This window comes from Equus przewalskii, chromosome 21 (genome assembly GCF_037783145.1).
Source record: "Equus przewalskii isolate Varuska chromosome 21, EquPr2, whole genome shotgun sequence".
NCBI classification, from domain to species: domain Eukaryota; kingdom Metazoa; phylum Chordata; class Mammalia; order Perissodactyla; family Equidae; genus Equus; species Equus przewalskii.
Window position 1 is genome coordinate 20,071,520 of NC_091851.1, and position 25,211 is coordinate 20,096,730.

Consider the following 25,211-nt stretch of genomic DNA (forward strand, 5'->3'; position numbering starts at 1 on the left):
GACCCTTGAATGAAGGCCAGGCTGAGTGGCTTGGGTCTGATGAGACCCTCATTCTCCATCAAGCAGTGTTTGTTTGGAGATTAATTTGGAGGTGACGTGCAGGACTGATTTCTCAAAAAGTTCCAGCTGAGAAAATGTCCTGTATGGGCAGCAGGACTGAAGGGGAGCTGCGGGTTTCCCAGGCCGGCTCCGGGCTCAAGCTTTAAAGCCAAGTGGCACATGGGGCCTTTCCTTTCCATGTGTAGGCCTTTCCTCCCTCCGTTCTTGCTTTCTCCTTGCTTTTCTCACTCATTGAGAAGGATCATACTCTATAGCATCTATTCCCCTTTTATTTAGCCTAGCCTATGGCTCCTGTGTCATTTTGGTGTAAATTAACCCAGAGTTTTTACTCTGGGCAACGCTAATGGGGACCAATGGAAATGGAATGTGCCGTTTAAAATCCAGTGACTAGGAAGAGCTTCGGGAAAGGAAATTGCATGAAATAACCACAAGATGGTGGCACTTTACACTCATTTCGTGAATGAGAAAACCCTCCTGTCAAATTTGAAAGGCTTCTCCAATTCCTTGGCTCCTTTCTCAAACAAGACGCGTTGGTAATGAGTTACACACATGTGCCACATTTCTCTCCATAGACACAGAAGAGCATACGTTCATAACCTGAGCCTGAGGCTGTTTGATCTTATCCACGCCCCTGATAACCTGTTATTTATTGAGCGGTTGGGTTTATACAGTCCATTTTCCAGACACGGTTGGGTGATATAGATACCTGTACGCTCTATGTACCTCATCCACCCCAAGCATGATCTTGAGCCATTTTCCAGACTAATACTGCATTGAAGAATAAATTATCTGGCACAATCCTGCAGACAGCTGTCTTTAATAGAAATCCTCAGTACTCAGAACAAGCCAACTGCTCAATAAATAACAGTCAATGTTGCTAGCTGGGGGGTCCCAATGCATTTTTGGTGCTTAAAGGCATCAGCTCCCCTCAGCCTGGGTTTTGGGGTGTCCCTATCTTTGCACTCATCATGGCTGGACTTTGGCTCCGTTTGTTTTCATTGGCTTCTTGTACCTTGTGCTTAAGCCACCTTGCCTCCTTTGGACAGAGGTGATGGTCAGGAAGGTGGGTCCCTCTGCACCCTCCTCTCAGTTGGTGGAGCTGGCAGAAACCTGTGTCCCAACATGGGCACCATGAAAAAAGCCTGTGATGGTCGTGACAACCTTGTCCCTTCCTCCTGAAGTCTGACGCCAAGGGAGACCACCGTGAGTGCAAGGTCCAGAGCTGCCTGAACCAGGGTACTGGGAAGGGCAGTTAGTGGGTGCGGCGGCTCAGCTCCCCGAAAGGGCAGATGAAGCTATTGCCCTCCCCCCTTAGTAGCCAAAAAGGGCCTGAGACTAAGTCATCAAAGTTCCCACATTTGATGAGAGGAGAGAGAATGTGCAAGTGTGTGAGAGGAGAGAGGAAGAGAGACACTCATTTAGGGGGGTGTGAGCCAGTGGGGCCTGAGGATCAGCCCCAGAATGGTGCTCCTGCGAGTCCCAGCTGTCAGTGGGGAGGTCTCCCAGCACTCTTTCCAGAGGCTGACTTCCAAGGATGAGTATGAGGCCGGCCACGGCCAGAATCTGGTCTGACGTTAGGGAGCCGAGATACAGGGAGATGCTGGGAGGCAGGCAGCATGGTCTCACTAGCAGAACTGGAGGTCCCAGCGCTCTGTGTCTTCTTGTCCAGGGTCTGGCTTTGGCTGGCAGAGTGAGGTGTGGCCCCTGAAAAATGAACCAAGACAAGAATGAGGATGTGGGAGGTTTTCCTCCAGTTTCCTGGTATGAATGGCAGCTCCCTGGAGCTGCCCTGCACTGTACATAGATTTCATTCCTATTTGGTGGTGTGAGGATGGTCAGATCCCCCTCAGGGTCTGGAGGCACCTTGGTCTAGCCTTTGCATAAACAGATGTGTTGGAGGAGTATTGTCTGGTGGCTGGAGAAGTAGAGTTGGAGTGCTAGACTCTCTGAGCCTGGGTTTTCTTGAGTGTAGCATTGGGACAATAAAGCGACAGCCTCACAGTTGGTGGCCACAGTGAAACATGATGATGGAAGGGACGGTGTAAACTGGATCAGCCCCAGGATGGTGCTTCTGGAAATCAGATCCAGTTTCCAGCTCTTTCACTTACTCTTTTCCTTCCCTTCCCCTTACTCCAAGTTAGGGGCAATTACTGGCTTGTTCTTCACCAAACCCAGTTCCTGGGACACAGAAATGCACTAAGTTTCCATTGTGGATGGGTGTGGGCTGCGACCCCAGTCCAGGCTTTGGTGTGCTCCCCTTCCAGGTGTGTCCTCTAGGCTCTTCCCCTTGCACTAGCTTGATACAGGTGGAGTCACAGGATGGAAGGAGCCAAGGCCCCCACATCATCACTTGGGAAGAAAGTGGCCATCAAGTGAAAACGCCCAATTTGGACTTTATGTTGAGTGAGAAGTAAACTTTTATTGTGTTTGAGCCATTAGCTGTTTTGGGCCTGTTTATTAGAGCAGCTAGCATCATTCTAGCAAATACTTTAAGAAGAGAAGCTAAGTGAGGGCAGCAATAGAGGCTATTGGAGAGTTCCAGATGAAAGGTTGACCATCTTCCTAAGCTCTCTCCAACACCCTAGACCCACTGATGTGTTCAGATAACACTTTTATTTTTTAAAAATCAAATACCACACTACTGATTTAATCAGCGTAAAATTGAAAAAGCTTTATATCTGTAATAAAAATTCAAATTTTGCCAAGGGCAAACTTCCAAACAGCAGCCTGTTGAGAAAGGAGGGTAAAGGGGTGGGTAAAGTGGACAGGCACATTGGAACTGTGGGGACATGAGTCAACCACTGTCATTCAGTGTAAGTTTCTTGGTTTCTCATGAAAGACATTTTATACACCAATGTTTTTCCTTTCATACTTAAGTCCATTGATATCCAAATATGTCTTGTTTTTGTTGGTGATATTACAACATAATGTCACAATTACTCCATTTCTTGCCCCATATTTAAAAATTAGGTCATTTCAAATATTTTCTTCAGCTTCACCACAAGCTGCCAGCCCGTCGCTCTTCTGCATTTCATCTCTGAACCAGTCTGCGGGCATCTATGGACTGCTGGCTGATCTTACTAACAAGAACGTCTGCAGCTTCAAAATGTCTTCCGTAAATTGGGGAGACTCACCAGGACGGGTTCTATTTTGACACAGACTTCTTGTCCCCTTTTTGCAACATCCGCTTGTTTATGGTTTATTTCAATATGTTAGTATTCCAGTCCCAGGGGGTAGATGGTCTCTGCTCACTCCCCTAGGAGGCCCTGTGATACTTTCTCTGGACTCCTCATGTGGCCTTTTCTCACCCTTTATTCTAGAAATTCCAGCGCTGCTCTTTTTTGAGAATACAAACTGGTTCTGATAGGAGCAGAAGCTGCAAAATGCAAATCTCCCTATTTCTCCTCCTAAAGAAAACGCTCGGAACAACATAGAAAATCAATACATCCTCCATCTGGAGTGGCTGTGATCCATGTCGGCCCACACCTAGGGATCCAGTGGGACACCAGTTGTGCTCCTATGATGGGTTAAGTAGCAGATCATGAGGATATGACATGGGATCTGACAGACTCAGGAGAAAAAGTGAAGAAGAAGAAGAAAAAAGTCATTTCAGAAATGAAGACTAAATTGCAAGGAATATAAGAAGAACAGTCACCATAGGAAATGTGGTGAGAGACTCAGGGGGTAGAAATGAGTGAAATGACACTGCAAGGGAAGTGGTGGCATTTCCCCATTTTGCAGGTACTCCTACCAGCTCAGATTCCTTGAGTCTTTCTCTGTGCCAGGAATGCTGGGAAGCACTTTACACGCATGATCCCATCTTGTTTTCACCACCCAGTAAAGCAGGTGCTACCATTGATCTTTACTGTAACTTGCCCAACTTCATACAGCTAATGATTGTCCGAATTCTGATTTCAATCCCAGATTGGGTGATTTCACCACATACGCTCTTCCCACCTTCCCATGTGGCCTGGTGAAAAGCAATCATCAGGAAACAGAATTTACCTTCTTTGGTGAGCTGGAGCTGGGTGGCATTTTGGGGGCTGTCTTTAGCCGTGTCCTCTGAACCTCTCGCTGTGGCTCTGCCTTTGACAGATTTATGGTTCTTCTCAAGTTCTCGCAGCTGCAGGAAAAAAGGAACAGTCGGTCCTGGCCAGGGAAATGGGTCTTTGAGGCTCAGAGCCCAGGATGGGGAGATCTAGAGGGCAAGGACTCTGTCTCCGGTTCTCGGTAACTACCTTCAATCGCCTAGTATTGGTCCTCATGACTCAGAGGGCAGCCCCAGACTCAGGGTTGCCCAGCATTTGAAGGCACACTGGCCGGGGGTGACAGAAGCCCTCCAGTCCCGTGTCTCAGTGGTTTTCTATCTGGGTAGGAGGACAGTGAGATTAAGAGAAGGAAGAGCAGATGAGGCTGTGAGACAGATGAGGTTCGTTCCAGAAGAGGGAGTGAGGAAGCAGGAGGACGGGGCTTAGAGAGAGTTGGGGTCCGCCCTTTACCGTGTGTGTGTAGGAGGTGTGGGTGGGGGCTGGGATTGCTGAAGAGAGCAGTCAGAAGTCAGGGTGTCAGATGATGTGGAGAGAGGCTGCCCCGTGTGGAGGGGACTTAAGAGACCTCTTAGGCCATGGGGAACAAGCAATATGCTGTTTTGACAGCAGTATTCTTTTTTTTAGTATCAGTTTTAATCTGTAGAAATTATTGTGGGTACTGATTTTATTATGTATGAACATTGGTTGAATCCACTGAATTTCTCCTGTCCTTTAGCAACCTCTTAAAATTTAAGTCATTATTGTTATGTACTCCCAAACGATTAAACACATGTTGAATCTCACAAGGCTGCTTCCTATAATACAGATATTTTTGGATTTGGTTTAGAAGAAGGCCATTTAAAGATACAAGTGGGCTTACAGAGCAAATTAGCAACAAACAGAAACATGACATCTTTTTGAATGAAAACTCTCGACAGACTCACCGCTTGGATTTTCTTCCTCAGCTGGGCGTTAGCTCGGGAAAGGCTTTTGGAAACTGAGTTCAGGTAGTATATGGCCAGGCTGCAAGAGAAAAGCGTGTCTCCTGTGATTCTGCGATCTTGGAAAATGACAAGAGCTGGCCACCCAAGGAATCAAGGCAGGCTTCCTGGAATAGGTGTCAGGGCTTTTTGCCTCTGGGCGGGGTGGAGGGAAGTCCTACCATCCTATATTCTCCACTCAACGTGGAGAAGGTCCTGGACATCCCCGCTCTCTCTCTATTTTGTTGAACATGGAAATGACCTACACAAATTTCTAGCTCTCAAGGTGCTCAGGAAAGGTTGGCTAAAGGAATCTCTCTTCTGGGAAATCGGAAGAGCTGGCGAAGCAGCAGCCTTTCTTGTTTGCGGAAGAAGCTGCTTGTGGTTCCCAGGCACCTGCCATGTGCATCCCACCCCACATCTCACTGGTTTTGACAAAACCCCATGAAGTAGAAAGGATGACTCCCATCTTCACAGATCAGTATCCTGGAATTCAGAGAGGTTAAGTAATTTGCCCAAGGTCACCCCATCCGTTAGACTCATTGGAACCCACATTTGGAGCCAAAGCTCTCTCCACAGTCTTGAAGTGCTGAGAGAGGAGCGACAGGTGCTCGGTGCCTGCTCCCAGTTTGCCTGGAAACACAGCTCTGGATGCTCTGAAGCTCCCCTGCCCAGGGAGCACTGACGGGACTGTCTGTGCTGGGCTGCTGGTTTTCAGAGTCCTGGATGACTGGGTGTCCTTTGAGGCTGTAGCCTGGGCTTCCCTTTCTCAGGACCCAAGAGCCAGGGCTTTGACCTGGACTGCACCATCTGAGAAGAGGGAGGCCACAAAAGCCAGGGTGCCACCTGGATTGGGTGCTCTGCCAGCTCGTGGCCTGGGAGCTTTTTAGGTTCATCCTAATTGTCACTTTTCTCCGTGAATTTCAAGCCTCAGCTGCTCCAGCTTGGGTATTCTAAGTCTTCCCCTCAGGGCAGGGCCGCCCATAGCCACTTCAGTAGAGTCTGTGAGCTCTCTCCAACCTGAAAGCAGGAACCACATTGTCTTTGGGGCAGAGTGTGGGTCAGAGGCTGTCATATGAGCCTCCTGAAGAAAAGACTCAGAGGACTGTGGGTGGAAAGAAGGGAGGACAGGTGAAGGGACCAGTAGGTGTTTTGTAAGACCCCTACTCGGTGCCAGATCTTGCCCTTTCTCCTAATTAACAACCCGTTTATGACGGAGGAACTGGAGGTAGGGAGGATAAAATGCTCATGAGTGGCTATGTTCCTCCGGAGGCTGTTTCCGAATTTAGTGTTTTCCTTTGCTGCCTTCAAGGGTCAGGTTTGCTGTCTGGGTTCCACAATTTCCTCAGGAGGTAACAGGACAGTCAGGTGGTTCTATCACGTCAGCCCTCTCTCATGCCGGGACCAGAAGCAGAGGATGTTTGAAATCGAGGATGTAAGGAAATACATCTATTTTGGAGAGCAATTCAGAACTATCTAAAGAAGATTGAAGAAACCCATATCCATGACCCAGAGCTCCACTTCTAGAGGTCCATCTTAGAGAAATGCTCACATTTGTGCCAGGAGACGCAAACAAGGAGCACACTTGCAATGGCAAAAAAATGGAAACAACATAAACACCTCTATGCAGAGGAATGGATAAACTGTCGTTTAGTCATACAGTGTGACACAGTAGATCCATTAAAATGTGTGCTCGTGTACCCACATGGGTAAATCTCCCAAACGTAATGTTGAGTGAGGAAAGCTACGTCGTGTGACTGCTGGGAGCTGGTGTATGAATGCCCTGGACCCCTCACCCTTGCGCGGGATAACTCAGAGGCACACTGTTTCCCAGAATTCCCCAGCAGGATTAAAGTCATCCCAGTGGTAATATGCACCTTCCTGTCCCTTCTCTGTCTCGCTTCCTTACTCCCCTCCCCAGTAAACTATTTGCATTTGAATTTTCGTCTCAGGATCTGCCTCTGGGAAATCCAGACTAAGGGCCAGGAAAGAAGGAACTGCCAAGGAGTCTACACTGCAAGGCGAGGCTTCACTGAGGCGGAGCCGTGGGGCCTGGCTAACTTACAACATCAGGAGGATGGCTGGAATGATCAGGCCTGGATTGGCGAGGAAAGCGAAGATCTTGCCCAGGAAGGTTGGGAAGTCGTTTTCAATTGTCTCTTGGATGACGTCATACATTCTGTTTTTCCCACTGGAAAGAGGAGAGGACACCTTGGCTTAGATCGTGCTGCCGAGCTCATGTGGCACACGCAACTGTGCCATTGCCCCCATGGTCCAAAGCTGCCACTCACTACTGCTTTCCTGGAAGAACCAGAGCTCTGCTCCAAAATGGACTGTGAGTAAAAATGCCCCATGAGGGGCTGCCATTTTGGCTGGAGCTTGTAGCTGGGTCAGCACCACAGCCTCTCAAACTACATGGGTCTCCTATGTCTGATATCTTCCTCAGTAAGATGGAAATGGGTTTCTCCTATACTCTCACTGGGAAGAATTGCCTGCGATGTAGCTATAAGACCAGCAAGGAGCTTCTTCTGGGCCCCCTGGCACAGAAATGGTTCTCCAGAGGCAGATGTGATGCACCTCCCATGGTGCCTCTCAAAAATAACTACAATTAATCTTCGGATTATAATTCAAGGAGATTGGATCGTCTGAGACAGGCTCCTGGACAGTTCACAACAGTAATTTTGATTTTCTTTGAATACCAAAGAACGGTTATGCAGACTGACTTCCACAAATGCCTGCCAGAGACTCCGGGCCGCTGCTGGCTTTCGGTTGATAGTTTTGGTGCCAAGAAGTTGACTTTGGGATTTGAAATTCCTGGTTCAAATTCCTGCTTCTCCATTTATTAGCTGTGGGACACCATGGACAATTTACCTAAATTTGCTTTCTATCTGCATTCATACCCTCGCTCTCCCCGCTAGAGCTGTACTGTCCAATGTGGCTATTAAAAGTAAAATAAAATTAGTTACATAAAATTAAAAATTGATTTTCTTAGTCACACATTCAAGTGTTCAATAGTCGTGTGACTAGCAGCTACTATATTTGAAGAGCAGATATGGAATTTTTCATCATATAGCAAGTTCGGTTGGACCCTGCTGCAGAGGTTTGATATCTTTGGGCAAGATACTGAAAATTTCTCTGCCCTAGTTTCCTTGTCTGTATAATATGGTACAATGATAACATAACATAATATGGTATTATAAGTATAATAATGGTATTTGTCTCAGAAGCTTGCTTAGAGGACATAGATATGAATTCATATAAAATGTTGAGTAGGGGTCTGTCAAATTTTAAGTTCCCTCCAAAATGTTGCAGCTAGAAGCTTCATTTTTCTCTTATGTAAAGTGTTGATCAGGGATTGACAAACAATGGCCATGGACTGAATTCGACTTGCTGCTTGTTTTTATATGGCCTCTGAGCTAAGAAGGTTTTTACATATTTAAATGATTAGAAAAATATCAAAAGAAGAATAATATTTCCTGACACATAAAAATTGAAGTATGGGGGCCGGTCCAGTGGCGCAGCGGTTAAGTTCGCGTGTTCCTCTTCAGTGGCCCGGGGTTCACCAGTTTGGATCCCAGGTGTGGACGTGGCACTGCTTGGCAAGCCATGCTGTGGCAGGCATCCCACATATAAAGTAGAGGAAGATGGGCACGGATGTTAGCTCAGGGCCAGGCTTCCCCAGCAAAAAGAGGAGGATTGGCGGCAGATGTTAGCTCAGGGCTAATCTTCCTCAAAAACAAAAATAATAATAATAAGGTTTGTACTTCATATTTCAATTTTTTTTTTTTTTGAGGAAGATTAGCCCTGAGCTAACATCCGTGCCCATCTTCCTCTACTTTATAAGTGGGACGCCTGCCACAGCATGGCTTGCCAAACAATGCCAGGTCTACACCTAGGATCCAAATCGGTGAACCCTGGGCCGCCAAAGCAGAACGTGTGAACTTAACTGCTGTGCCACTGGGCTGGTCCCTGAAGTACAAACTTTAGTGTCCATAAATAAAATGTTATTGGGACACAGCCATGCTCCTTTATTTATGTATTGTCTATGGTTGATTTGTGCTGTAATGGCAGAGATGAGCAGTTATGTCAGAGACCATTTGTGGCCATCTCAGTGCTTAGCACTGTTGCAATAATGCAGTTATAATGTTACAGCATTTCAAGAGCCATGCGTATCACCCTATTATAACATTTAATTTCCTTTTTCATTACCAGTACATACCCATCATGTAAAAATAAGAACAGAAAAATGGACTTCAAATGTTATGCTTTTAAGTCACAGTCAAGTGTGGATTATTTTGTCATTGAATCATGATGGATTAGTTTCTGGTGCCTGCTGTAACAAATCACCACATTAATGGCTTAAAACCATACAAACTTATTCTCTTACAGTTCTGGAGGCCAAAAGCTTGGATGGTTTCACTGAGCTGAAACCAGGGTGTTGGCAGGGCTGTGCTCCCTTCAGAGGAAGGCTCTGGGGGAGAACCTGGTTGCTTGTTTTCTTTTTTTCAGCTTATAGAGCTTTATTCTTTGAATTCCTTGGCTTGTGGCACCTTCAGGCATCTTCAAAGCCAGCAGCATAGAATCTCCAAATCTTTCTCTATTTCCAAGGTCACATCACTTTCTGCTCTTCTGTAGTCAAATCTCCGTTGGCCTCCCTCTTATAAGGACACTCGTGATTTAGGGCCTACTTGGATAATCCAGGATAGTCTCCCATCCTAAGATTCTTAATCTAATCACACTGGCAAAGGCCCTTTTGCTTTATAAGGTAACATCTACAGGTTCCAGAGATTAGGATCTGGGTAACTTGTGGGCTATTATTTAGCCTACCACAGTCTGCTCTCTGGCCCCCAAAGATTCATATTCATCCTACCTGCAAAATATATTCACCCCTTCTCTACATCTCCAAAAGTCTTAATCCATTACAGCATCAACTCAAAGTCCAAAGTCTCATCTAAATATCATCAGCTCAAAAGTCACAAAACTCAGCATCTAAATAAGGTATAGATGAGACTCTGGGTATGATCCATCCTGGGGAAAAATTCCTCTCTATCTGTGGACCTGTGAAACCATAATACAAGTTATTTACTCCCCAAATACAATTGTACGACAGCTTTAGGATAACAGTTACAGACATTCTAATTCCAAAATGGAAGGGAGAAAGGAATCATCAGTTCCTAGAAATTTTGAAATTTAATCAGCCAAACTTCATTAGGTTTCAAAGGCCTGAGAATAATCCTCTGGGCTCTTGGCTCCACCCTCTGTGCCGTCAGCTCTGCCCTTCAGCCCAGTACTCTGCCCTCAGAGTCATCCTTCCTTTTTCTTGAAGACTAGCACACGTTTCAACTGAGTAGACTTCATCAGCCTGTTTACTGACTGGAGAATTTTTGGAGTCCAATGGCTTTCCTTCATTTTGTCTTTTCTCTGTTCCTTTCAGTCCAAGCTGGCAGTGTTCCTACTGATATAACATTCTCAAAAACCTCGTGGGTCTTCCATGTATGTTATGGGAATTCAGTCCGTTAGACAAGCGGGTCCTACACAGATCTTTCATGAATAATCCTAGCTCTATTTCTGGCTTATGCTGAGATGGCTGAGAGGATCCATGAGTCACATGCTTAAAAGAGTCCTCTATGGGGCTGGCCCCGTGGCTTAGTGGTTAAGTTCAGTGTGCTCCACTTCAGTGGCCTGGGTTTGGTTCCCACGTGTGGACCTACACTGCTCGTCAGTGGCCATGCTGTGGTGGTAACCTACATACAAAATAGAGCAAGATTGGCACAGATGTTAGCTCAGGGCGAATTTTCCTTGGGGGAAAAAAATAAAAATCCTCTGTGTAAATGAATGTTCAGATCTTTTGATCCTTCAGAAGCACTAGCCAAAGGTTGTCCAGCCTTGGCTTTCTCATTAGAGCACATTTTCCTGACAGTGAATCTGTTTTAGTGTCTGGACAGGCTTTTGAAATCTAGATAGGCTAAGAAATTCCAAAATCATCAAGTCCTGGTTCCTTTTGCTTATTAGTTCTTTCCTCACTTTATCTCTTTCCTCTCACATTTTACTATGAACAGCAAGAAGAAATCAGGCTGTACCTTCAACACTTTGCTTAGAAATCTCCTCAGCTAAATATCCACGTTCATTGCTTACAAATTGAGCTTTCCACACAACTGTAGGGGAATTCAGTGATGCTTTCTCTCTCCATACAATAAGGATCCCCTTTCCTACAGTTTACAAAATCATGTTTCTCATTTACCAGTGGTGAGGTAATTAAATCGTGTTTGATTGCAGGAGCTGAAGAAATGTACCCAGAGAAAATAAACTTGTTTAAGACTTTTAGAATTTCCAGCAAGAACGGCTGCTTGAAGAGTTGAGGACACTGAGAGGAATATCCTATCAAAAACAAGGCAGACGATTTCAAGTGTTCTTCCTTGGCTCTTGATGAATCCATAGAAATTACTGAAACTGCTCAGTTGTTGTTTATTTGAGGAATTAATGCAAGTTCTAAGTGACTGAAGAATTAACTTCTATAAATATTCTATGTGGAACGAATATGGGTCAGAATATTTTCAAAGAAATTGATAAAATGCTAATTCAGTACAACCTGAAGTGGGACCTGCTATGATGCGCTACAACTGATACTGGTCCAAATATGTGTAGAGTAGGAAAAGGCTGAGCTGGACAGACTTGCAAAGCTTTTGAAACATTAGGTGTTTACAGACTATGGTTAATCATTGTCTTATTCATCAGTAGGTGGTTTGCAGAAAATATTTGAATCTATCATGTGCAATGAAATCAATCGTGTCACTGGTGATCTTCATTCGTTCTCTTGACTTAATCATTTTCGTATCTGTACCTTTTTGTCAGAAACAGAAGCTGAACATCCTGACTTGACCTACTGCACAGTTCAACGGTTTAGCAGTAGTAAAGCTTTATGGTGATCTTTTTCCTTTGGTAGGAGATGTGTGGCCACGTCTGGTACAATGATGGACCAGCAGCAGAGGTGGCAAACTGGGGAGTACACTGATTTTTGATCATAGGCAACAATAACTTTGAACCCCCATTATGTGAAGTATTATCAACCCCCTAAAGAAAGAATTCCATTCTTCTCATTGTATTATAAAAAATTATACTCTATTATGATCATATTTTGAATTTTGTCAATAAAAACTTTGTGGGCATTAGTTTCTTTCTTGTTATATAAATATCTACATAATATTCTTGATTTTGCCTCTTGATCTGCAAAGCCTGAGATATTTACTATCAGGCTCTTTACGAAAAGAGTCGGTTGACCCTTGGTGTAGATAATGCCTCCTACCTTGTAGGATTATTATAAGGATTAAACAGGTGCCTCATGCGATGCCTGGCACAAACCAGGAACTCAAAACACCCTGGCTACCCCCTCGTTACCACCACTGTCCCTCTTCGCTGAAAAGTGTGTGGGATTCTCAGGGTCCTTGGCACCTTTCTTCCTCCTTCCCTACCTCATTCTGGCCAGTTATGAGGACTGTTGATAGAATTTCAACAAAGGCAGGAAGAGAAGAGAAAGGAAGTTCAAATCAGCTCCTATCCTCCTCAGAAGTAAAAACATTAGAGAGATTTGGGCCACGAATACAGACTGAAGTGAATCTGGGGATTTATTGGCAGCTATAATCTTCTGCTTCTCTCCTGTGAGTTATATTGAGGGACTGGAATCTGCAGTGCTTCCCTATATTCTGTTTCTTGGGATAGCTCTTCCTCTTCCCTCAAAAATGAATGAATGAATCAATAAGGAATTTGAAATAGACGTGAGTGCTCTCTCCTACCACTCATAAAAGCGATCAGTATGCCCTGGTGCGCTGAATGCAATAAAAGACTTCTCTAAGTTGGCTCCAGAAGTCTAGCTGGTTCTTGGTTCACTGGCCACAGGAAAAGCCTGAGCCCATGGTCAAGCACCAATCTCTCTCCCAGCCTTACCCTTCCATGACCTAGGCAGGAGACAGTGGCTCTGTATCTCTGGCTACGTGCAGACCTGCATACCTATAGCTTCTGTCTGGGAGGACACACAGGTGAAATGCTGGCCAACGTCCACAGATTTGTTCTGTGCATTGGTATAGTATTTTTGTTCTTTAAAACCCTTGAATTACTTGCTGTAATAAAAATATTAGGGGGTTTCAAATAAAAGTTCAGATTTCTATGAAGATCTGGTAATACTGGGTCCATGTTCCTCATGGTAACAATTGGCTGGAGGTGAGAACCAGCTACTCCCAATTTGGGCAGGGTTCAGGCTTAACAAACGCGTATATCTGCCTCACTAGCACACTCCTCTAAGTGCTTTATGAATCCTCATAACAACCCTGTGATGTAGGTACTACCATTATTTCCATCTTACAGGCAATGAACCTGTGGCGCAGGGAGCTAAGTAACTGCTCCAGATGACCCAGCTGGCAAATGACAGAGCTGGCTCTAGAGTCTATGCTCTAAGTCAGAGAGTACGCTAACTTTTTCTGAAAAGGGCTGGATTTTAGATTTTGTGGGCCAGATGTTCTCTGTTACAACTACTCATTTCTGCTGTTGTGTTGTGAAAGCAACTACAGATTATATGTAAGCAAATGGATGTGGCTGTGTTCCAATAATACTTTATTTACAAAAACAGGTGGTGGTCTGGATTTGGTCCAGGGGCTGTAGTTTACCGACCCGTGCTTTTAACTCCATGCTCACCTGTAATGCTCACCTCCTTCATTTATGCTGCCTGCCTGGCCCCTATAGGCATTTGATCCGGTCCAAACCCAAGTCCCTCCCTGTAAAGGTGAATTTCTGTGAGGTGAAGGGTGTAGTTGGAGCATTGACCATAAACCAGGTGTTCTCTTCTAGACAGTGGATATAAAGCAGTGAGAAAGAAAGCAAAAGTCACACCCTCATGGAGCTTATGTCCTAGTGAGGGATACAGGCAACAAACAGGATAAATAAGCAAGAGGAATGGCGTGCTAGATGGTGATAAGGTGATATGATAAAAGGAAACAATAAGAAGTATGTGTGTGTGTGTGTGTGTGTGTGTGTGTGACATTTTAGTTAGGGTATCCAGGGAAGGCCTCACTGAGAAGATGGTCTTTGAGAAAAGACCTGAAGAAAGTGAGAGGACAGCTGTGAAAGTATCTGAGGGATGAAGTTTCCAGCCATTGGCAGGTTTTGATCAGAAGAGTGACAGGACGGAGGTGGAGCCATCTTCCTTCTGAGTTCCATTTTCAGGTCCCTCCCCCTGCTCTCTGGGTATGGGCTGTCAGGGCCTTTCAGAGGAGCAGAGGAGGCAAGGGTGGGGTTGATGGCGAGGGCCAGGCACGGCACAGGCCCAGTCACTCGCCTCCTGCCTGGGACAGGTGGGCAGCCTGAGCAAAGGGGCACTGGCATTTGTACCCAGGGCCTGGCCCTCCAAACCTTGCTCAGGAGGAAGCCAAGCGAAGCTTCTTCCATGTGGCTCTCCCTGCAGCCTGGCACCCCAGGCCTTCTACAGCTCAGCACTGTCTTCTACTCTAGACCTAGCCCCCCTTTCCTTCTGTCTGAACCCCTGTTCAGCCAGACCACACCCTGCTGTGAGCACTCCTGGTAATGTCTGTCTCCTCTGAGCTTTCTCCGCACTCACTGTGGGGCACCAACCACAGGGCTTTATTTACATAAGTCTCTTATAAAGTCCCTGAGAAGTACCACATCAGCAGTTCCCAAAGTGTGCTAATCTGCGTTGGTAGGCAGGGCTGGGCCTAGAGTGAGGTGGGTGGGGCCCAGGGGTGCAGAGTACTGCTGGGGTGCTCACTCTTAGGGTCCTGCATGTGCAAGATCGGGGCCTCACTCACCTCACCCTACTCCCAGCCCTGAATGGGTGTCACATGAAGACAGGGTCAATAAGGATGGAAACACTGGCTTGCACACGTTATCTTATTGCACAATTCTTCTGAGCCTTTAATAAAGAAGTGTGCATCGAGCATTTCTAAGCAAGAAGGTAGCAGATAACAGGGGCAGCATGTTCCAAACTTCTTGAACGAGAGAACCTCTTTTCATGGAGTAGAGAGAGGGCTTTGTTTTCAGAGGGTCTCACATTTGGAAAGAGAGCAGTAGATCCCATTATTTCTCAGTCTACCTCCTTATATAGTTATTTATCTCTTTATACAATGTCTGGTCTCCTAAACTAATCTGACTTATACCCTGAACCCCGAGTGCTGGCAAGTGCTCCACAGAGCAAGGGGGCCCAGTGAAAGCTCTCAGTAGCTGCTTCACATTTGAATGGCACTTGTAGATGTACCGTCATTTCATCTTCTCCTGTTACTCATATCCCCCATTACTTATCCTGTGGTAAGGTAATCCAGGGCAGTAGATTATTCATATGTTAAAAGCTTAGAGGTATGCTGTCCAATAGGGTAGCCATTAGCCATGTGTGGTTATTTAAATTAAAATTAATTAAAATTAAATAAGATTAGAAATTCAGTTTCTTGCTCCTCATTTCAAGAGCTCAATAGCCACATGTGGCTGGTGGCTACCATATTGGATTGCACAGACATAGAACATTTCCATCCTTGCAGATAGCTCTATTGAACAGCACTGATGATTTGCCCAAAGCTTTGTGGCCTTTTGAAGGCTGACATGAAACCAGACCTGGCATTCTAGCCAGTGCTCTCTGAGCAGATTGCCCTGGCAGAGGAGCTGCTCCCATGCAACCAAGACTGTGCACCTGAATGGCCCGCAATCAAAGGAGGGTGGGAGGGACATGATGGTGTAGGCCACGGGCAGGAGGCTGAGGAAGAGCACCAGCAGCAGGAGGCCCATGTAGAAGTTGTTGGATCTGGAGGCTTTGAACACGCGTTCGTGGGGGACATTGCTACTCATCACTGCCCAGCACTGGAAGTACATGGAGGTCAGCAGGCGCAGCACGTTGATGCCCACCAGACCCGGGGCATAGAAGGAGCCCATCCTGGAAGGGCAGAAAATGCACACCTGGTTGGCCCAGCAGCAGGAGAGGCCAGGGAAGAATGACAGAAGGAAATGGGATTGATGGGTTAGGGGCATGAGGCCTTGCTGCTTTCTCTGCAGGTCCAAGGGAGGGGGCCTCCCACCTAACCGGGACATTTATCACCAGCCATCGGCGTCCATTCCTCAGGAGAGGGAGACATTCTGAGCATTACTGGCTCACCACTAGGCATCTAGCAAATTACACGGCCTCCCGTCTGTTTCTCCACGGTCTCTCTAACACAGCATTGCTGCTCAGAAAAGTATCTGAAGTCCTTACATTAGGAGAATTGGGCGTTGGCTTTGGCGAGCCCTTGGCATCTTGAAAGTCCTTGGCTCAAGTTGTGCAGCTTTTTCTAACTCCCTTCTCAGAGGAGGAAGTTCCTTAGTTCATTTACCTCCTTCCTCTCTCCTTCCATTTTCTCCCTCCTTCCTTCTTTCTTGCCTTTCCTTTTCTCCTCCCTCTCTTCCTTCCTTCTCCTCCTTTCTTCCCTCCCCACTTTTTCTTTTCTTCTTTTTTCCTTCTCTCCTCCCTGTTCCTTCTTTTTTTCCTTCTCTGCCTACCTCCTTCTCTCTCTAAGTCCTTGGTAGCACGTGGATGGGCCAAACACTGCCCTGGTTCTCATCTAGCTCTGCCTTCCAATTTTTATGTTAAAGAAGGTGGCTCAGAGAGGCCAGAGGGTTTGTCCAGCCTCTCCCCAGTTAGTTGAGGGGTAAAGCCTGGGATTCCAGTTTTTTGACTCCCCGAATGAGGTAATCCCCAGAAGAAAGGGATGACTCACCAGATCATTCCTTGGTTGAAGATCAAACCAAGCACGTTGCCACTAATATCAAATTCAGCATATGAGGGCTGCAGGGAGGGAGGGAGGAAGGGAGGGAGGGAGAGAGAGAGAGAGCTGTTAGGTGGGATCAGCCAGACCCCATTACCATTACCAGCCAACTGGCCAAGCCAGGGCTACTCCACCCCAAAGACCCTGCTGTGGCGACCAGAAAGGAATCTTAGATTAAGGGTTCTATTTCTTTAACACGTTTTCAACTTTTAAAGAAAAGTTTTGAAGTTCTCAAAGTTGAAACTTTTTTCAATTAAAAAAGTGAGAATTTTTACCTTTTAGGGCCTGACAGTGTATTCTTGGGAGGACCCCGGACCCTAAGAGAACATTTTATCAATCCTCTAATCAGGAATGGACCTTGACATTATAATCAAGGAGTGACTCTATAAATCATGAAAAGCAAATAATTAAATGAGAACCACATGAAAAGGAAGCTTTAAAAACAAACAAACAAGTAAATAAATCACTCCTCCAATTTTCTGTTCTCTTTCTCGTCTTCCTCTAGCCTGAGAGCAGTTCATGGAAAAGAAAGAGCTCAGCCAGGTTCGTGTTATCAGAGTTTTGGAGATCTGTCAAATATTTGAAGGAAGAGAGTTTGTGAGCACAGGTGAGCTGGGGGCCCTAATGAAGTGTGCTTAAACCAACTTCCCAATTTGTCTTCCAGAAATGAAGACAGAGTGACAGGAATGAGAGGGAGGAATGAGAAATTAGAAGAGAAAGAAAGGAAGGTGGGGCAAGCAGGGATCAAAGGAGGAAACACACATAATCCAATTACATGAGGGTTAAATCCTGGGAATTTAAAACTTAACATTTTAAAATATTTTTAAAAATGTTTTGTCTGCTGGGTTTTGTGTCTCGCTTAGAAAAATCTTCCTCACTCCAAGATTATAAGTTTATATACACTTTCTTTTAGGAATTTATGATTTCATTTTTTGATGTTTAAAACTTTGATTCACCTACAATTTATTTATGTATTCATTTATTTATTTAGGTGAGGAAGAGTCACCCTGAGCTAACATCTGTTGCCAATCTTCCTCTATTGTATATGTGGGCTGCCACCACAGCACAGCAGCCAATGAGCGGTGTAGGTCTGCACCTGGGAATGAACCCAGGTCGCCTAAACAAAGTGCGCCAAACTTAACCACTGGGCCACGGGGCTACCCCTCACCTACAATTTATTTACTTAGGTGAAATGAGTGCGAGATATAGTTCCCCCTCCAACAGTTAACCAGTTGTCTCAACCACTTGTTATATAATCCTCCTTTTTCCCTCTGGTTTGAAAGACTTCCTTTATCATAAACCAAATTTCCCTGTAGATTGTACCGATTTCTGGAATTTTCAGTCTGTTCCATTGATAAGTTTGTCTCTTCCCTAGTACCAGTGTTAGTTGTTATAGTTTCATAATATGTTTTAATATAAAAGTAGGTCTAGTCCCTTTCATTTTGCTGTCTTAAAAATCTTCCTGGCTATTTCCACATGCTTATTTTTTAAATGAACTTTCGTGTTATTTTGAGATCTTGCTGAACTTATAAATTAATTTGAGGGCAATGACATCTTGGCAATGTGGTGTCTTCCTATTAAAGATGCCATCCTCTTTGAGCACCAGCTTCTGGCATCCTTGTTCTCAGATAAGATTATAAAGTTCTCCTTGCTGCTGGGGAGGAGTTGAGTAGGCTTTTGTGTAAAACTGTGCCTGATGACTAAAAGAAAAAAATACGGGACCAGCCCCATGTCTTAGTGGTTAAGTTTGGCGTGCTCCACTTTGGCAGCCCAGGTTTGGTAGCCCGGCCCAGACCTACACCACTCATCGGCAGCCATGCTGTGGTGGCAACCCAAGTACAAAATAGAGGAAGATTGGCACAGATGTTGGCTCAGGGCGAATCTTCCTTAAGCAAAAAGAGGAAGATTGGCAACAGATGTTAGCTCAGGGCGAATCTTCCTCAGAAATAAAAAAGAAAAGAAAAAAATCCAACAGAAACTTGTAGTGGGGCCCTTACCTGGGCCACGATGTGGACGACACAGTAAACAAGGCATAGAGACTAGTTAAGGGGGGGGGGTCTCCTCTCACCAACACACCAGTGACTACTGGGTGAGTGAGTGAGGTGTTGTGGGAGAGACACACACAGGACAGATGAGGCCAGAGGTTCTGCCAGATCATAGATGGCAACAACAGAGAGGAAATGACACTCGTTTAGAATGAGCACTTTCTCACGTAGGTGGGGAAGAGGAGCATCCCAGGTGGAGGGAATAAGAGTCACAGAGTTTTCTCGAAGCCTAATGCAGAAGGCGGCACCAATGGGTACTGTGTTCTTGGTGCGTTCCAGGACTTTCTGAAACATTCACATCCACATCTGCCCTCCCCCACTCTAGGATTTCCTTAGCGTCTCAGAAACTAAATACTACCATTTCCCCTTATCCACGTTCACTATTGTTCCTGTAGCTTGCACAGTATGGACTTCCAAGTCTAGTGTTTCTTGCCTTCCCTAACAAGAGTTGATGCTGCTTCGGCATTTCTCTACCCAACCATCTGCTCAGCACTGAAGAGTGTGGTCCACGTTTCCCAAGGCCAAATGGCTCCATTTCTCAGATAAGAAAGTCACATTGTTAATTACTTTGGGAAAAAGCAGTTTCCTCTAAGAAGGCATAGAGGACCCTTAAAGGAAATACAGATGAAATACTTCACTACTTCACAGAGTGGAGACTGGCATTAAGTATCTAAAGAAATGCACAAGAATACATCTGACTATGTCAAAGGGGATGGTTGAAATGCCCTGCTGTGGAATATCTGTGAAATGGTGACCTACAAATCCAGCCTCCAGGTCCCAGCACCAACAGTAGTTCATGAACCGGACAAAACAAGCCCGCAGGAAGTCCCCCACCAGGATGGTGATGTACGTTACCAGCATGTCGGACACCGTCAGCCTCATGAATTCCTGCAAGGAGGAACACAGGAAAAGGGGGGGGTCAGGATTTGACCTTGTCCTCTTCTCCCAGCTGATTGCTGCCATGCAAATTCTCCCCCACCCACCTGAATTCTTCTCTGTGACCTTCTGATTCTTGGTGGCAGAGAAAGGACCCCAGGCTTTGGAAAATGCTTAATTTAGGTCCCAGCTCCACAGTTTACTAATTGTATTGCTTTGGAATAATCTCTGAACCTCTCGAAGCTGATAATGATATTAACTTTGCAGGGCTATTGGGAAGCTCAGTGATTATGTGTGCAAATTGCCTGGCACATTGGCAATGCCTAGTGCTTGGTAGTTATCAGCACTATTGCACAGATATAGGGTCTGAAGGCTTACTTCTTGCTTCCCCCACCTGCTCTGAAGCGCCCTCTGCCCCAGCTAAGACTGAATCTGATCATCGCCTCTGGGGATGACAGCCAGCTTTCTTCACCTCCTGCTAATTGGATTTTTTTTTGGCATATAGAGAAAATAATGCAGATTTTTCACAGAGGCACATAGCAGAAGAGTCAAAAGCAAAGGAACGAAGCTTTCTCTGCTTTGTAGAGTACAAATCATTTCTTAAATTTCTTTTGAAAAATTGGAAAGATCTGCCAGACATCATCACAACCTTTAAGACATCTAATAGACCTGGAGGTCCTGGGGGGCACAGGGTCTACTTTACTCGTTTTTATGTCCTCCAAGATGGCTGATAAATGTTCGCTGGGTGAACAGCTGATGAGTTTTGGGGATTATTCTTCAATAAGAATTCAGGTTAATGCTCCTAAGTAAAAGACAAATCAACATGTATGAGGTCTCCACTTCTGTGCAAAGTGATGCTCTGGAGCCTAGGGTGGAGGTGGTGGAGGATATAGGTGAGAGGACATAACGCCTCAAATTCATCATTACCAACAAACTCAGAAAGAAACAAGCTTTAATCAGTGATGGGAACAGTGGTGGGCATTCAGGGAGGAGGGCAAGAGGGATGACGTCAAAGGATGTGAGGCAGGAAATGCAAAATTCTACAGCAGAATATTCCAAAGGAATCCTGTAGGTAAAAAACTCTCTTCTGCCTTCTAAAGGAGGTGGGTTTTATTGACTTGAAGAATCTTTGTTATACACTGTAATGGGTTTAGAATTGCAGGAACTGGGGAAGCTGAATTGCTCTGCGCATTAAAGATGAGGAGGATTTGTAGAGTATGGGAGAATCTGGGCTGGAGGAGACAAGTAATGATGAGCCTGAGCCCTCCCTGAAGGGCCTGGGGAGAAAAGGGCCCCAGGATCCATGGGAAAGAGCAGGGAAAATATCTGCTGGGGGACTTGTCGGCAGTGTTCAATGGCGTGTGTGATGTAATCCCCTCCTCTGCAGTACTTCATCACCCTCAGTTAACAACACTGTTGTCTAATGCCCTAGGTGAGCGGATTCTTCAGGGGACCCACGTAAAAGTAACAAACTCTGCGTCTCAGTGGGGTGGCAGAGGAATAGAAATGCCGTGAAAAGAGTTGGAGTTGAGGAAGAGAAGGCACTTGATCCCTGTGTTACCCATGAATGCTTCAAGTTCCTGCCTGGGAAGGCAAAGAACACTAGGCTTTGAAGTCCACACTGTGCAAGCCACAGGAACCATGTGAAAGTGGATAAGGGAAATGGTAGTTGTTAATTTTTGAGACTCTAATGAAAACCATTAATTCTCTTTATAGAAAAATGCACAAATGCATATACATGCAAAATCCTTCATCCAATTTTTGAAGTATTTATTCATGATTTCCAGGTGGAGAACCTTAGGTTTTCAGTGAAATCTGCAGTAAAATTCTAAATAAATCCAGTGGTATTAGATTAATGAATGGAGCATAGAGAAAAACATGTGGGACGTTAAAAAAAAAAAAAAGGAAAGTAAAAAGGTGGAACTATCCTAAGAAATACTGGATGGACATTTCAGTGGCTTAAAAATGGAAACATCAAGGAAGGAATAACAAAGAGCTGAGAATAGGGATCGTGTTTTCAGGAGAGCATAACTACTCACAATGCCCACGGCGGTCTCCCAGCACAAACCCCGGGGCACATCTGCAGGGTGCAGGGGCGGCCGGGGGACACTCTCATTCCAACCTGAGGAGTTGTAATAGTTAAACAGGGTCCAGTGTGTGAGGTTCTTTATTGTCTCTTCATTAGAAAGCTAGAATGGAAGATAGAGACGTGGGGTTAGAAGGAGCCAGGCACAGTCCAACCATTTCCACAGGAACAACAATTAAAGCCAGCATTTGCAATCACTCCACCACCTAGCCTCTGCCCTACCCCTCAACAGAGTCTCTGCAGAAATGCTCTCCCCAGCCTTTCAATCTGTATGGGAGAAGGGGGCAGCTGGTTGAAGTCATTGGGTCTTTTCCATGAATTTGTCTTCTCTAAGGTATTCTGTTCATCCATCCATCTATCCATCCATCCATCCATCCAATCACTCGTTCTTCTTTTGAGAATAACTTATTCAGGGTCAATCCGGAGCAAATAGGGCAGCAGTGATATAAGACTGAACAAGAGAGATGGGGCTTTCCTCAGAAAGTTCACAGTCTAGTGAGCGACAGAGATGAGCAGAGACAGTCACAGAACAGAGTGATAAGAGTTGTGGGAAATGCTCCCTGGGACGGAGGAATATCCACATCAAACAGTGGGGGCCATGGAAGACTCCCTGGAGGCAGTGACCCCTGAGCCAAAACCTCAGGGAGGATTAGCCAACTAGTCAAAAATGGAAGAAGGATGGAGAGAGAGGGAGGAGAGGATTTTGCCCCGTGGAGAAAATGTGAGGCTCAGGAAGGGTGAAACAGTCTGCTGCAGCGGGAGGGAAGCTAGAGGTGAGAGTGGAAGGGTAGGGCAGGGCCAGATCCAGTCACTTCCATGCTTGGAACCTTCCAATAGCTTCCTGTTAACTTCGGGGAAAAGTCCATGCTGCTCAATAATGAGGAGGGAGGGATGGAGGAGAAGCATCATCTAGCCCTGCCCCCAGTCTCAGTTTTCATTTCTTCTCCTCCACTCCATTGTTCAGCCATCCTGAGTTCCCTGTTTGCACCAGCTGTTCCCTCTGCTTTTCCCAATGTCTGCCAAGATTCCCCAGGGGGGTTCTGGAGCCCCTCCTACGCACTGCCATGCTGCCCTGGGTTTGCACCCATTGAAGCATATCCTGCAGCATGCTGTAATGAATGAGCTGTCTCTAGAGCGTGAACACCCTTGGAAAAAGACACAAGACACCTTGTGTCTTGTTCTCTGCTGTACCCCCAGGGCCTGACATAGTGAGTGCTCCATAACCGACCGGTGAGCAGTGACGAAAGGTTAAGTTAACCATGACATATCACCTCGACGGACATTCACCCGGCTGGTAAACATTTATGGCAGCTACGAAACAATATGGGAAAGGCTGCAGATAATATACTAAGGGTACCAAATGACAAGTACAGGATGTGAAAAAGACAACCTAAGAAAAGGACGGTGAAAAACTGCAGCAAAATGTTAACAATGGTTGTTTCGGGGTCATAGGATTCTGGGGATTTTTTTTCATTTTACTTTTTTGAACTTTCCAAAAATTCTTTAATATAAATTACATATAAGGAAATTATTATATTTTTAAAAGGGAAATTGGGTGGGCACCAGGGACTGGGGGGAGCTTGTGGTCTTTACCTTGAGGTGGACATCATCCATCAGGGCCAAGAGAAACGTGTAGAGGTTCCCCAGGAAGAGCGCAAAGATGCGTCCCAGCTGCCACTTCAGGCCAATGCGCGGGTGGTAATTCTCCAGGGCAGCAATGGTTTCGAACAGAGGGGGACAAAACATCCCAAGCAGGGACATCACGATCTCTACCTGAGAAATCAGGAAAGCCTGCATTCCTTGCGTCATCAGTATCACTTGCTGGGCCACCATCCCCGTACCCTCAGGGCTAGGCATCTCCATCTGCCTGCTGCCTCCTCCCCTGCCCCTGGAGATGCCCTGGGGTCCCACAACTTGCTGTGTGACCCTAGCCAAGGCACCAGCATGCCCTGAACAGTCAACCTATGTCCCACGCATCATAATTGCTCTGCGACTGGTTGCTATCACGATTTTTGTTATTAGTATTGGCAAAAATAGCAAAGTTTCTTTGAGAAGCAAGTGAATTAACACATGGGACAGTGCTTTCTGTTCTATAACAGTTGTGAGCCAGGTAGGAGTCACAGTGATAGCCCTTATCTCAGGAGCACGGAGGACAGGAAGGTCAGATCGCAGAAGGGAACCAACAGCAGAGGGATGTGGTTAAGAGGGTGGCATTTGGAGTCAGCTGTCTGGGTTTGAGTCCCAGCTCTATCACTTGCTGGTTTTGTAACTTAGGAAAGTTATATGACTTCTCTGAGCTTCATATTTCTCCATGTATAAAACGGTGATGACAGTCCTTATTGTGAGAGTCAGAAGAGATAATGGATGTAAATCTACTAGCCCAGAGCCTGGTAAGTGGTAAGCACTCAATTTTCGTTCTGATTTTAGGAGAATCCTGATTCGTTTAACTGAACCTGATCAAAAGAGAACATTCTCTCTGCAACTAAACTGATCACCCCCATGGAGAGTCAATTCTTGAACTGCTGACCAAATTGTAGGTTGGTCAACACTTCTGGTCCTGACTCTCCCACACTCTCTCGCATTGACCATTGGCATGGCTTCTTATCACCTTCACACCCCCGCCCCTGCTCCTGCCGTTCTTCCCACCTCCAGAGCCATCACTGCCCCACATCCACCACTGCCCTTTTCTTTTACACGTTCGTCCAATGCTCAGCCTAATTCCTACCTTTGCCACAAAACCTTCCTGTCCCTCCAGCTCACATGGACTTTTTTACCTGCAACACATCTGTAACTCAAAACATTTTATTTGACCACCTTATTCTTGCCTACTCGTTTGTGTTTTGGTTTATTTTTGTAAAATCTGCTTCCTAGGGAAACTGCAATCCGCTTAAGGGCAGAATCCATCCTGGGCATCTTTTGTATCCCTCTCACAGCTTAGTGATCTGATGTTTTAGATGAGTTAATTGTAAAAAGCATGCAGCTTGTTAAAAATCCATCCTGATTATTATTGCCTTTAAACTGTAGCTTTAATTCATTTATATTTATTGTAATCACTGATATATTTAGATTTAAATCTATCTGATTTGTGCTTTATATTTGTCCTACTAGTTTCATATATCTTTTTCTGTCCTCTCTTGCTTTGTGGAGGAGATAGATTTTTTCTTATTATTTAATTTATTTAGCTTATGATTCAGTTGGTCACTATTTTTTTCTGGGCTTAGCCAGGTGGTTCTTCTGTTGGTCTCACCTGGATTCATTCATGAATCTATGGGCAACTGATGGTTGATGGCTTCATTCACATGTCTGGTTGACTAGCTATCACCTAGAGTGTTGAGATAAGTGAGCCA

At 45.4% G+C, this 25,211-nt stretch overlaps 1 protein-coding gene across 1 annotated transcript in view; it reads right to left on the reverse strand.

Moving 5' to 3' along the window:
- Window positions 1–862: 862 nt before the first annotated feature.
- TMC2 (transmembrane channel like 2) overlaps window positions 863–25,211 on the reverse strand; it is a 73,019-nt gene continuing 48,670 nt past the window's right edge. Inside the window, exons 12-20 of the mRNA XM_070587985.1 lie at window positions 23,458–23,637; window positions 21,818–21,967; window positions 19,662–19,790; window positions 16,810–16,877; window positions 15,753–15,992; window positions 7,134–7,259; window positions 5,033–5,111; window positions 4,066–4,183; window positions 863–1,764 (exon numbers count right to left, since the gene is read on the reverse strand). Coding sequence (XP_070444086.1) covers window positions 1,547–1,764; window positions 4,066–4,183; window positions 5,033–5,111; window positions 7,134–7,259; window positions 15,753–15,992; window positions 16,810–16,877; window positions 19,662–19,790; window positions 21,818–21,967; window positions 23,458–23,637 — 1,308 coding nt within the window. The 3' untranslated portion in view covers window positions 863–1,546. The remainder of the gene's footprint in view (window positions 1,765–4,065; window positions 4,184–5,032; window positions 5,112–7,133; window positions 7,260–15,752; window positions 15,993–16,809; window positions 16,878–19,661; window positions 19,791–21,817; window positions 21,968–23,457; window positions 23,638–25,211) is intronic.